The sequence below is a fragment of the Melozone crissalis genome, unplaced genomic scaffold (assembly GCF_028551555.1).
Source record: "Melozone crissalis strain CALT ecotype California unplaced genomic scaffold, PUWL_Pcris_2 ptg000002l_1, whole genome shotgun sequence".
In the NCBI taxonomy this organism is placed as follows: Eukaryota; Metazoa; Chordata; class Aves; order Passeriformes; family Passerellidae; genus Melozone; species Melozone crissalis.
Window position 1 is genome coordinate 17,353,327 of NW_026535780.1, and position 12,958 is coordinate 17,366,284.

The 12,958-nt window shown below is 35.5% G+C and overlaps 1 protein-coding gene across 2 annotated transcripts in view; it reads left to right on the plus strand.

Annotated features, from left to right (window-relative positions):
- WWP1 (WW domain containing E3 ubiquitin protein ligase 1) overlaps window positions 1-12,958 on the plus strand; it is a 59,922-nt gene that overhangs the window by 20,483 nt on the left and 26,481 nt on the right. Inside the window, exons 2-6 of one of the 2 annotated variants that reach the window (XM_054281857.1) lie at window positions 2,318-2,408; window positions 6,052-6,190; window positions 8,387-8,511; window positions 11,319-11,456; window positions 11,554-11,620. In XM_054281857.1, coding sequence (XP_054137832.1) covers window positions 2,339-2,408; window positions 6,052-6,190; window positions 8,387-8,511; window positions 11,319-11,456; window positions 11,554-11,620 — 539 coding nt within the window. In that variant the 5' untranslated portion in view covers window positions 2,318-2,338. The remainder of the gene's footprint in view (window positions 1-2,317; window positions 2,409-6,051; window positions 6,191-8,386; window positions 8,512-11,318; window positions 11,457-11,553; window positions 11,621-12,958) is intronic. The other variant, XM_054281947.1, reaches the window with a different exon arrangement.

The window sequence follows — 12,958 nt, forward strand, 5'->3', positions numbered from 1 at the left end:
TTACACAGTGGGAGAGGCTTGCTCTACTGACACTTGGATGAAAGTATAGGTGTTTGTGGTGTGGCTTGACTTATGGTGATTGCTAGATTCTGGGTCCATAATGAAATTCACAAAGAACTAAGTCATTAGGGAAAGATGTACCAGACGAGACATTCTTAAGCATAAATTCTAAACAGTGTCTTCTTAAATAACCACATTTTTTTTAAAATGGAAAAAGTGTACAAAAGTAACCACAGATGGAGTGGCTGATTTGACCAAAGAAAAAACGGTTCTTGGCTAAGGTTACAAGTTGAGCACGACTTGCAGAATTCATTCGCTGCATCATGCATAGGCAAGCAACAAGAAAGTTGGAGCCATAAGTGCACAAAGTGCTGCAGGATGTCATTATTGTGGTTCATTGTATGAAAACAAAACCTTTAAATAGTTCAGTATCTAACATAATCTGTAATGACACTGGGTGTGACCTGGAAGATCTTGTGTGCTGTGCAGAGGATCACTAGTTATCATGGCAAAGTGCTTAGAAGAGTTGTAAAACTTGAAGATTAATTACATGTTTTATCTCACAGAAAAAACAAGTTACGAATTTCCTGACCTGTTTGGTGATAACAGTCAGCAGTATGCTGACTATCAGTTATTAAAAAGAAAAAAAAAAAAAAGACAATTAAGATACCTCACTTGAAGGTCAAGATGGAATTTTAACAAGTGAGAAACCTATTGTTTTTTGAAATAAACTGATGCTATTGAGAAAGTATTTTGAAAATGGATGTTTTGAAATGTTTCCTAGTGTGATTTTTGTTGCCAGAAAGGATGTGTCATCTGTAAAACCTTCTGTATTTGTAGACTTAAACTTGGAAGCAGAATTTCCTTATCTGCTTAAAAGTCCTCCCAGTTAAGAGTTTCAGAATCTGAATTTTTTTATAGAAGTATAAAAATGTGCCTTCCATTGGTTTACAATAACAAGTGATTGATATCAGGGAAGATGGAAATTTATGGCCATATTTCAAGTAAAACCTTTGCATAATTAGTGGATGAAGATGCAAAATGAGTGTCATGATTTACAAAGTGTAGCCAGTGATGCACTTTGATTTGGATGTACGTATCTCTGTAAAATGTGTTTTCCAGCTATGACAGCCAATAAACTGAATTTGAAACTAGGCCTTCAAATCGCTGTATTACGAAGTGCTAAGTCAGCATTTAAAAAAATGCTGAAGCATATTCAATCACATGGCTCTCACAAAAAAACCCCCACTTTTTTTTGGTAAGAGCATAAGGGTTTTTTACCATTAAAATATTTAAAAATACTGTTTATTTCATCTTCATTTCATCCTTTTAAATTTCTGGTTTTGTACGTTGTAATGTATACAGAGTGTGTTAGTAAAGTGGTACATATATTTAATTTAGAACTAACTACACACGTACTGGGGGTATGTACTCAAAATTTTCATACTTATAGAAGTGCATGATCAAAAAGGTTTGGTGACAGCTCTTCCCATATTGTTAATTGAAACCAGTTGTATTCACCGAAGCAAATATGTGGAAGTTCATCCAGATCAGGGAAAATCTATTTTACATGTATGTATTCTTTTCTTGTGGAAAGTAGTTGTCTGATAGAAACAGGATGTTTTACTCCTGGATGTGTTTCAGGTGTAGTAGCTCAGGAGGACGGGAGTGATGCTGTTTGCATGGGTTTGTGCTGGGATGCCCCAGCTGGGATCTGACACACTCAGTTTTAGTTGCTGAGTGGTGAGCTGGGTGTCCTTGCGAAGCGCTTCCTGTCTCAATAGATGAGGGAAGTGATTTGTGGGTGGACAAATCACCCACAGTGATTTGCAGTGGGGCAGGAAGCTGGTGGCAAATCTAGGGATAGAATGCAAACGTTTGTCTGAATTGCTGTCATTACTGAGTGTATTGTTCTGGTGACAGCATGATTTTCGAGCATGTAAACATTTCAAACGTTTTGTTCATTTGAAATTGTTGGTGCTCAGCTTATCTGAAATCAGACCATAAGTATGTTTTCTAGAGAGAGAATTATTGATATATCACAGCTGAATTTCTATTCTTGCCTTACACAGTTGTTCTAAGCTATGTAAATATATATGTTACTGAAGTGTCTTGGCATCCTTAGAGGTGTAACGTGGGACAAATTTCCAAAGTTATTGCTTTTTTTAGCTGCTGTTATGAAATAATGTGTTCTGCTGTACATAAATAATACTTGGTAACTTCTTGATTAGTTGAACATTTTATTTTTATTTAATAGCTGTAGCTGACATGCAGAGATAAGTACTTTTTAATAAGCTATCTTGTTTGCTTTTTTTAGGCTGAAGCCTAAACCTCTGACATGGCCACAGCCTCACCAAGATCTGATACAAGTCACAACTGTAATGGAAGATTACAGATGCAAGTAACAGGCAAGTAGTGATTTGTGTCATAGAGATTTTTACAGGAAAACATATGTATTCTACAAAAGCATTCCTGGAAGTGAGTGTAAAAATGAGCTAGTTAATATCTTAATTAATGATATGAATGTTACAGTTAATAATGTGACTATAATATATGTAGATGATTTGAGGCTAAATAGAGATTATACAGTGAGTTGCATGATAGAGTTTAACAAATCTTCAAAATAAAAAAAAAAAGGTATTTTGTACAACAGTACAGACAATTGCAAGAAACTTTGCTTGGGAACAAGTGGTTAATGACATGTATTCTGAAGAGGGAACACAGATTACTGAAATTCTAGGAAAAAGGTCGGTGGTTGTAGTGAACCCCAAGCTGAAAATAAGTACAATGTTTTAATGAAGGTGGAGAACTGGAGGAGATCACAGAATTTGCTAGCCCTTCAGAAGATTAAGTTCTTTCATTAAAATCAGGTAAATATTTGTTGAATATAATATCCTTAGGGCCACTGGTTAGACTTAACAGACCTATGGAATAACTTAGGTTGGAAAGGGCCTTTGGTGATTCCCTAGTCTGGTCTTCTGATGAAGGCAGGGCTACCTTTGAAGTTGGATCAGGTTGTTCATTATATTGTGCAGTTGAATTTTCAGTATCTCAAAGTCTGTAGATTACCAGCTTTACTTGTGATAAGCCATGTCAATTTGAATGTTTTTCCTTCTATCCATTTACAATTTGCTGTGAAGTCTCTTTTTTCCTTTTGCTCTGCTGGTGTTCATAGTTTGAGGCAGAAATAAGCCATCCCAGTATCCATGGAAATTTCTGGAAAACCGTCCTGGAACTTTCTGATTGTGCTGGGGACACTTTTTCAATAGTTGTTGAACAGACCAAGAATGCATTTTGCTACTGATGGACAAGGACTGGTCAATGATGTGACAATTGTTGTCAGTCTGAGCTACTCTGTCTGTGGGATGGCAGAACAGGACTGGGGTTTCCTGGTAGTCTGAAGATAAGCAAAGTGCATTTAAATAAGCAATAGCTAATAGTGACAGTGTTACCACAGTTAAAAGTAAAAATGTTACCAGCACATAGGTAAGATACTGTACATAAATACACCTACCATGAATATACATATGTGTATTTATGTGTATAAGTATTATTTTATCATTGATAACTAACTTGAGCTTTCCAGGGATTTTGAGAAATCTGGGAATGCTGAAGTAAAAATGGATGCTGAAGTAATAATGGAAGTAAAAATAGGAATATATTAAAGCTATCCTGAAAAAAATTGGGGAAAAACATGAGTAAGATACCACATCTTAATAAAGGCTGCATCTAAAGAAAGGTGCATCTTGCTAGATGATCCAAAGATGTCCAGGTTATCTGAGCAAGAGTTGAAGAGTCCCTCAAATGGATATTTTATGAAATTAGATAAGAGAGGAGCCTCAAAAATTATTAACCTTATGTAAGGAGCACATTACTCAATAATGTGATGAATCATCAAAACTGGCAATGACTAATAGCAGAGATGGAGCTGCCTGTAGATTGAATGTATATATGTTACTGTAAACTGACTTACACAAATGACCCTTAATTTCAGATCTGTGTCTACAGAAATGGTAATTTTTTTTCCTGTACTGAGCTCCTCCTTATGTAAATAGTCTTGTATTTTTCTGGTATTGGGACTGCTTTTGACTCCAAGAAATCTGGGTCAGGGCTCAAATGGGAAGAAGTCTTTACAACATTTGTGGTTAGTTTTCTGAAGGTTTAGTTCTCTAAACCTAGTCTTTATTGCAGGATCACAGGAATGAATGCCAGTGGCATTCTGAGTAGTAGGAGGCAGAGGAGTGTGGGACTGTAGTATTGCTGACCTACACTGCATAATTATGTGCAGTTTTGTTTATGCTGCTGTAGAAGCTATAATTATTTCAAGAACTATACTTAAAAAGCACTTTTATAAAGGCAGCAAGTATAATAGAGTCATTTTGCAGGCAAAGAATTTGTATGGAGTGGTGACTTGTTTGAGTTTGGACAGATACAGCATGTTGTAGGCATGCTTTGCCATCAGTATTTGTTCAAATATTCTTGGTGAGATCTTGTCTTGTTCTTTTGGAGGTATTGCTGGTATTATTACTTATTCATAGTTTTTTTAAGAAGATGTCCTAACCAAAAGATGATCATGGTCTCCTTTTATGTTTTGGGACTCAAAAATTACTAACAACACGTAATCAGACAAAAAAAGGGGAAATTAGGAGGAAGCTTGAATATCATTATTAAATAACTGTGTTTTAATAAATGTTGTATTTTCCTTTGGAAAGTAAATTGTGGAGGAAAATGTGGAAGAAGTAGAGGTTGTCAAAGCTTAAAAACATCATGATTTGAGATGAAAAAATATGACTTGTGTGTGGAATTGCAGTTTTAGTTTACTACAATCCAGCTTTCATCAGCTGGATGAAAGCCTTTTATAACCCATGATGCATTACTAAGGCTGGGTTTTTCAAATGTGAGGAAGTTAAGTTTGCACCTTTTATTTGAAACAAGTAAAAGTCCATGGCTAATTCCTTTAGAACCTTGGATGGTTGCATCCCCACTAACTTTTAAGTGACTAATGTTTATGTCTCAGAATACTGCAATTCAGAAATACGTCTCCCTTTCAGTTCAGTAAAATTCCACATTGAGTTAGCAAGTACCATAAAGGACAGGAAGGGGAAAGAATTATTTTCAAATGGCTGAAGATACTCAGCCTTGTTTTAGTTTGCAAGTGGAGTAAACAAGAACCACACTGAAGCAAGGGAGGAATTAGAGAGAAGGCAGAGACAGCAGGTAAATATAGTTGAGAGTCCATTCTTGTGGTCTTTTCAAGACACCATCCGCCTGAAATAGAATTTAAAATCTTGGCAATTGGGCTGCTGTTGGTTTTTATAGTGATTCCCTCAACTGGGCATGGAAAAGGATTTATGTTGAGGAGCACAGAGGAACTGACCACTGATTTGGATGGGAAAGTAGCTTCTTTGTTCAGTGATGTTTCTTAATTTTGAATATTTACCTGAAACCTTTGAGTTCATCTGCAAAGCTGTTTAAATAGAGGAAAGCTAAGAGTAGCTTTGTTAATTGTTACAAACTGATGTGTAAACCCAGAAATTGAACCATGCAGTAATACAGGCAAAGAAATGAAGCTCTATATACAGGCTTTCCTATACAGGGACATTTTGAAATAGGCGTGAACTGCATCGACTTTCATAACAAAATATAACTAAAAATTTGTCTGTCTCATTATCCCTCAGATGCATCATCAGATATACTTAGCCATTTTTCAGTTAAGGGAAGAATAGGGAGAACAATGAGAAAATAACCTATGTTATTTCCAGTGTTTATCCCTAAAATAATTGTGCTGTCTGTACAACCAGTCCTGCCAGTGTGTGGGGAAAAGAGCGTGTGACACTTGGTTTCAACTATCTAACAAAGTAGCTTTTGAAAATAAAAGCTACTAATAAAATAAAATGGTAATTTTTGCATTGACTTCTTTCTGTTCAGCAGAAGTGTTGTAGGTGAGGAAAAACATTGCCTTGCAAAGTATTTCATACAGTGTGTAGGCAGGACATTTTCTGTTTTTCAGCAACAGTATGCTGTTAGAGATAAAGCAATGTATTTTATTAGTTTCTAGTGCCAAACTGAAACGGAAAAAGAATTGGTTTGGAACAACTTTCTACACGGAATTAACCGCAGATGGAGAAATTAAGAAAACAGCAAAATCAAGTAGTTCTTCAAATCCCAAATGGGATGAGCAGCTGACAGTGTAAGTAGATTTTTTGGTTGTTTGATACTATTTATTAGACAGACATTGCAGGCAAATATTTACTAAGCTTGGCTGCCTACATAGTTTGCTCTGGCTGTTGATGTCTAAATGCAGACGTAAGCTGGTATTTATCTCAAATTATTTTTTTTCTGAATCCATACAATGTTTTGAGAATATTTTTTTCCTGAATGTGTTACTTGCATACAGAGGCACTACATGATATAGTCTTGATATTTGTCAGCACTGTGTTCAGCATACATTGCTAGGAAGACTTACTAATTGTAACCATGTCATTCTCACCTTTAGAAGGAAAAGTCTTAACTGGATAAGTAGTAGTTATGAGGAAGCACACTTCTTCCTTTGAATTTCCCAGTGAAGGGATGTGCACACAAAAACACACCTTTCCCTGATATTTGACTGTTTTAATCTTCTTGTGGTTTAGTTTTAACTAGGGATGTAGATATACCTGAATAGAACTCCATGAAGAGCTGGCGGTCTTGCTCTTGGTTAGAATGCTTTATTCACAAGCAAGATTATATTGGACTTGGGTCTGGGAACACCATAGTTCCTATCAAGTGGTGTTGAGCCTGGGCCAGTACATTTCACAGCATCTGACATGTCTGTGTGCAATAGCCAGCTTTGTTAGCAGTAGGAGCCATGCTAGATTCCAGTAAGTGCTGGAGAGTGAGGAGTGGTACATCTTTGGGGAACTCTGCTTGGGAGCACTTACTTACTCCAGACCTGCTCAGAAGCAAGCAGGTATTCCTGTGTCTCAGTTCTTGGTATTTAGGTTTAGTGAACTTATTAGCCCTTTGCAGTGTTGCAAAAGAGAATAACATTGTCTTGGACCTGAGGATGGTTTCCAGGATCAAGAACCAGAACAATTACAGAGCTATCAGTATACTCACAGGGAGCTGAGTTTCTCTTGAGGAGGCAGGTTTGCTTTGGCAGGATTTGGTGATCTGATAGAAATTAGGTAAATTGCAATGCATAGTAATGGCAGACTCATTTCATGAGTATTGCTTACTCAGGGTCTTACCCTTATATGTATTTTTAAGGTATTCTGGCCCCCTCTTCCTCTGGCTATTGGAATGGTATTTGAGGTTAAGTGATGTCTCTGGCTTACCAAATTCCCCTCACTTCTATGAGTCAGCTATATATTTGCTTGTGTAGGTGTTGGAGATTTTTTTCTTTACTTTGTTGAGCTGCTCTTTTACTAAGACCTCCCTTAGAAGGCAGCCTATTCAAAATGCAAAAATATATTTGCTTGTATTTCAGCAAAAAATATCCAGCTTGTCCAACATGTTCAAGTGACTGTAGAAATAGTCCTGTTGTTGGGAGAGTGGGGCTTGTTTTTATTATTATTCTCATCATTGCTGATACAACTTTCTGCATATATTAGGTCAATACTTATGGATATGTGGCCTTTGACTTTTTGCAATGAAGTGCTTCTACTCCTATTTTACACAGCCAGGACCACCTTCGCAGTACTAGACCCTGTATTACAAAACTCTCCAGGACCTAGCATAGCTTGAGCAGGGGAGAGATCAATGCCAAAGCTTGTCATAATACTGCAATTGGGTCCTTTACCTTCTGCTTCCCTCCACTTTTTACTTTAGCTTCATCATTTGCATTTTCCTCTCTGATTTCTGTGAGTATGCCTTATGGTTTTATATATATTTGTGGATTCACAAAAAATGTTTATCAACACTTCCATGGCAGGCCGATACCTGTTGAGTGAGCTCTTGCTTGAAAATAGATGCTCTGTTGTTTTTTTCCTTTTAGAAAAATACTTAGTATTATTCTTTTCAGTGACAGACAAATATACTTCCCACCTTTTTCTCCACATTTAATAATGCAAGTTTTTAGCTAGAACTCTGGAGGAAGAGGGGAAATAAGCCTTTCATAAATCAAGATTTGTTTTATATAGCTGAGATTTGGGCTGAGTGTAGGTTATTCTGATGCTTCTCAAATTCCTTAGGTTATCATAGTAATGTACTTTTAAGTTTCATCCTAAGTGTAGATATCATAGTGTTTGCAGTTCTTAATTAAAAATTTCCCCTTGCAATACAAAACTGCACTTCATTAGTATCAAAAAATACAATGAGAAAGTGAATAAAGTTCAAATACTCCTAATAACAAGAATTAATTCTTAAAAATCTGTATATATCATCTTAAAATTTATTTTTTATGCAGGCATGTGACTCCACAGACTACGCTGGAATTTAGAGTGTGGAGCCATCACACTTTAAAAGCAGATGCTTTATTAGGAAGAGCCACTGTAGACTTGAGACAAGCTTTGGAAGTACACAATAGAAAATGTAAGTTATCATGAAGGATATTTTGAATAAAGTAAAATTATTACTACTAATCTATATATCAAACCTGCAACCAGACTACTAATTGTACATGTAATTACAACTTACTCTCAGTTGATATCTTTACTTGTCTCTTCTAGAGATGTCTGTGCTATTGAGAGCATTTTAAATGTAACACTGGGGTGTAATACTATTGAAACAAACAGTAGAGTATTAGTTGCTGGAAGTAAAAGAAGAAAGTAAAAGCAGAAATTCAGTGTTTTGTAGCAAGCTAGTAACCAATTTGATAAAAGATCTGTTTTGGATTTGGTAACCAAAAAAAAAAAAAAATATTTTGGTAACCAAAAAAAACTTTCAGAAAAGCTGTGTAATTTTTCAAGTTTTTTTCTCTGGAGTCACTAATAGAAACACTGGATATTTGTCCCTCATAATTTAGCTGCCCACAGAGCAATAGAAAACATTGATTAATGAAACAATTGTGATCTTTCTTGTAGTACATTAGAAATTGATTGTTCCATGTAACTTCTAATATTTTCTAAATATTTTTAATAGAATATATCTGATTTGCTATTCAAAATTTTTTTTCTTTAGTACAACAAGATGGTGAATCCACACTTTAAATTCCACTCCAGAGTGGCAGTAGAATTCCAGCTAAAAGCTAAACCAATCTTAACCTTTCTCACAATTTATCTATATATAAACCTGAGGTGAATGTTTTGAACAGTGGGGATGAAGGAGAAAAAAAAATAAAAAAGCTAAATTTTTCTGATTCTTACAGAAAATTGAAATAGAATCTAATATTGAGTGGGTCTTTTTCAACTGTATTATAACGATTCAGCAGTAAATTTCATAGGCTGAAAATTTTCTTTTACTTAAGAAAACTGTATCAGAATAAATTGGGTTATAATAATGTTAGCCACAAAAAATGTTCCTGAATACTTTCTACAAATTTCTAACAAAATTTCTAACAAATTTCTAACAAAATATTTAACATTTTATTACTGTAGATTCTGTGGAGGTAGGATCTAACAGCTTGACAAATTCTTTCAGGGAATGGTTGACTGAGTTTGCTGTACATTGCAACAAAAGTAATTTATGTGCAATGTTTCTTATTTGAGCAAGTCAGTAGTTGGATACTTACTGGGTTATCTAAGAATTCACTGGTAGAATAATCTGACTGGCAACCTTAATTCATTTACTTATTGATACCTATTGTAAAATGCAGCACTTGAAAGGCTCTTTGCTGATGAAAATGGAACGGGAAGTCCTCTATATGCAGAAACATTAGAATTAATTTGGTTCCTTTTTCTGCTAAACACCACAACTATTAAATTACTGCCCACACACCTCACAGTTTTCTTGCCAGCTCAATTAAGCTACAGCCAACAGCTTATCTGGTTTAGAAAGATAACCTATAAAATAGCAGAAGTTAAACCAACCACCCTTTGCAAAACTTAAAAAATGTGTTAATGAAACAATTCAGTGATAGGTTAGTTTCTTCTCTTCTTTGAGATAGTACTTTTTTCCAAAATGTGTATTGCTAAATCAGTAATCCTGTAGATTCAGGAGCTTTGTGCTTGCTGCAGAGGGGTGAAGTCCCTTAAAATCCATTGTGGCACAGCAGTGTGTGTCTGCTGGTAACTGCTGCCCAACTACACTGTCAAACCTGCTCTTTCAGGTAATAGCTTGGGGGTGTCTGGCAGTAGGTTATGGCAGCCTCCCCTGTTTTCATGTTTATTGTTCACTTATGATGCATGCTAAGAATAAAAAAAAAAAAAGGAAATGCTAGTTTAATGCATAGAAGTGCCTAGTTTAAATTTAACTTGGAATACTATGGTATGGAGGGAAATATGATGGCATGTCTTTAAAAACTAATCTTTTAATCTGAGAGCACAAATACTGAAAGGTCTTAACCATTTTAACCTGATTAATGTGAGCTCCTAGCTGACCGTGTTTGGATTTATGACATGTAGCTTTAACTGTTGTACTTGTAGCAGTTGATTTAGAGGGAATTTCGTAGCATCCTCAGCATGTTTTACCTCTGGATTATATATGTCTCTCTACAAATGTGTGTGTTGCTTGTCAGTCAGATTGAATTATTTTACTGGACCATCAGTTATCTCAAATTTTCTTTCAGTGAAAATAATATCTGATTTAACTTTTGGTTACCTGAGGTGTCCTCTCTTACTGTTTAATCCTTGGAGTTGCAATCTATGAAAATGCTAGTAAGGATTCATTAAAAATAGTTTTAAAATTGAGGGAGGACACTGTGCAGTCTTTGCATTTTCATCTTCCTCAAAGAGATATTTTTTTTCAGTGATCTTTTAGAATTAGTTTTGAAAGGTGCTAAGAGAAATGAATATAGGCTCTGGTTATAAAATGAAGGGTTCCCAGTGAGTTTTTAATATTTGTTTGTGTGGTTCAGAAGTTGTTTGACTTAAAGCCATCACATGTTATCTGAGTAGTGCATAATTTCCAAAGGGCTTAATGGAAATGGCAGACCTGGGAAATCATTAACAACAAAGTACTGATTCCACATGGATTCTTTAGCATACCTATAGAATATACAATGTAAACAGACAGTTCTTTTTAAAAATAAAGTGTGCATGTACACACAGCAGCTGTAAATATATACACCTCCATAATGATTTCTGCTTTGATTTGAAGATCTCTGATGTTCAGTTTTATAGATCTAAATGCATGTATCACGTTTATGTGTTGAAGATCTCTTTTAATATTATTTAGAATTTAATTTTTCATCTATCCCTTCTTTCCTTCTTGTCCCCTACCCACCCCAACTCCATTTTTAGTGGAGAAGGTGAAAGAACAGTTGAAACTCTCTTTGGAAAACAAGAGTGGCATGGTGCAAACAGGTGAACTGACTGTTGTGCTAGATGGTTTGGTTGTTGAACAAGAATCTCTTACAAATCTCAGTTCATCAGCAACCAGTAAGTTAAAATAATTAAGTCAGATGATAATATTTAGATTAAGATTTCAAACTGATATAATAGAATATTTCTGTTGAATTTGTTTCTTACTGTTCAGTAGAAGTTCAGCAAAATGGCGAGGCTGTACATGAAAACAGAGATGCTTCAGCAAGAAGTTCATCCAGGTTGGAATTTATTTTTGTGTGTTATGCAATATGAAGTGTATCAGCAAATTTATCAGTTGAAATGTTTGGGTTGTTTGTGTTCTGGTGGGTTTTTTGTTGTTTTTTTTTAATAGTTTTGAAGAGGAGAGATTTTAGCTTTTGAGGTCTAAATTATGTTGCCACAGGTTTTAGAAACCTTATTTGTTTGACAGTTACATGGTTTAGTTCATTTGGAAATCTATAAAAATGCTGCTGCAGAAATTAGGGGAGCAGTGGCTCAGTGTATTTTTATGTACTTACTCAATTTATTTTCTTTTGCTGCTTAAGAACCATTTCTATTAATGTCTAGCAGCTTTTTGCAATGTAGCACCTGAACGGAAGGAAGAGGGGAAAAAAAAAACCTGAATTACTTCCTCCTCAGCCTTTTTAAGGTCATAATCAGGAACTTAAGAGACTTGTATTGAGTTTCACAAGCAGTATTTGTAACACTGAGGCCAAGGCCTGTTTCCTCCTGAAGTGGCAAGAAAAAGATATTCAGACTAATTAAGAGCTTAATTCTTGGTTTCTCTACCATTCTAACCAGCTCAAGGGCTGGCTGGAGAGAATTAGGAATAGATTTTTTTGTCCCCTCATCTCTAGTAAGACAAATAGGTCAATTCAGATCAATTTAATGTTACTGGTCTGCTCAGTTACCTTGTGTGAACCCATTTCTGTTTAAGTTATTGACACCAACTGGAGTGAAAAAACATCCAGTTGCTATGCATTTGAGTGGCAGGGACACATTTTTCCTTCTATGCTTGACTTGATTCTTTTTTTGAATTTGTGGATATTTGTCTCTCTTCCCCAATGGATGCTCAAGATGATTGAGTAAGAATAAAACAGTGCTTCTGCTTTTTTCTTTTTCGTTAGAAAAAATTGGGACTGCTAAAAGTGATTTGAAACCCATCTGCATACCACTTTGAAGCAGTAGTAGCAATCATTTGTTTTCATTCAGCTATTGTTGCTGGAGATAATCTCTCTCACTGGGATCCTGCTTTTGGTGTTGATATTTTAACTTACTGCAGTTTTCTACACAACTATCCAGCTGTGTTGATTTACAGTTTTAAAATTAAGAGATGAAGAAAAGATTTAAGGTAGCATCTCTCCATGTCTTTTGGAGGTAAATTGAGTTTGTAGTCCAGAGCTGATCAGTCTGTTTATACTGATCCTTTGGAGTTAGGTAAGGTAGCACGGAAATGCTGCTGCTTCCCTTCTTACTCCACAAAGTTGGACTTCTAACTGTTCTGAAATTTTTTTGTGAGATAAAATAGTTAATAATTTCACTATTTAACCCTTTACTCCTTGAGGTGATAAGTAGTT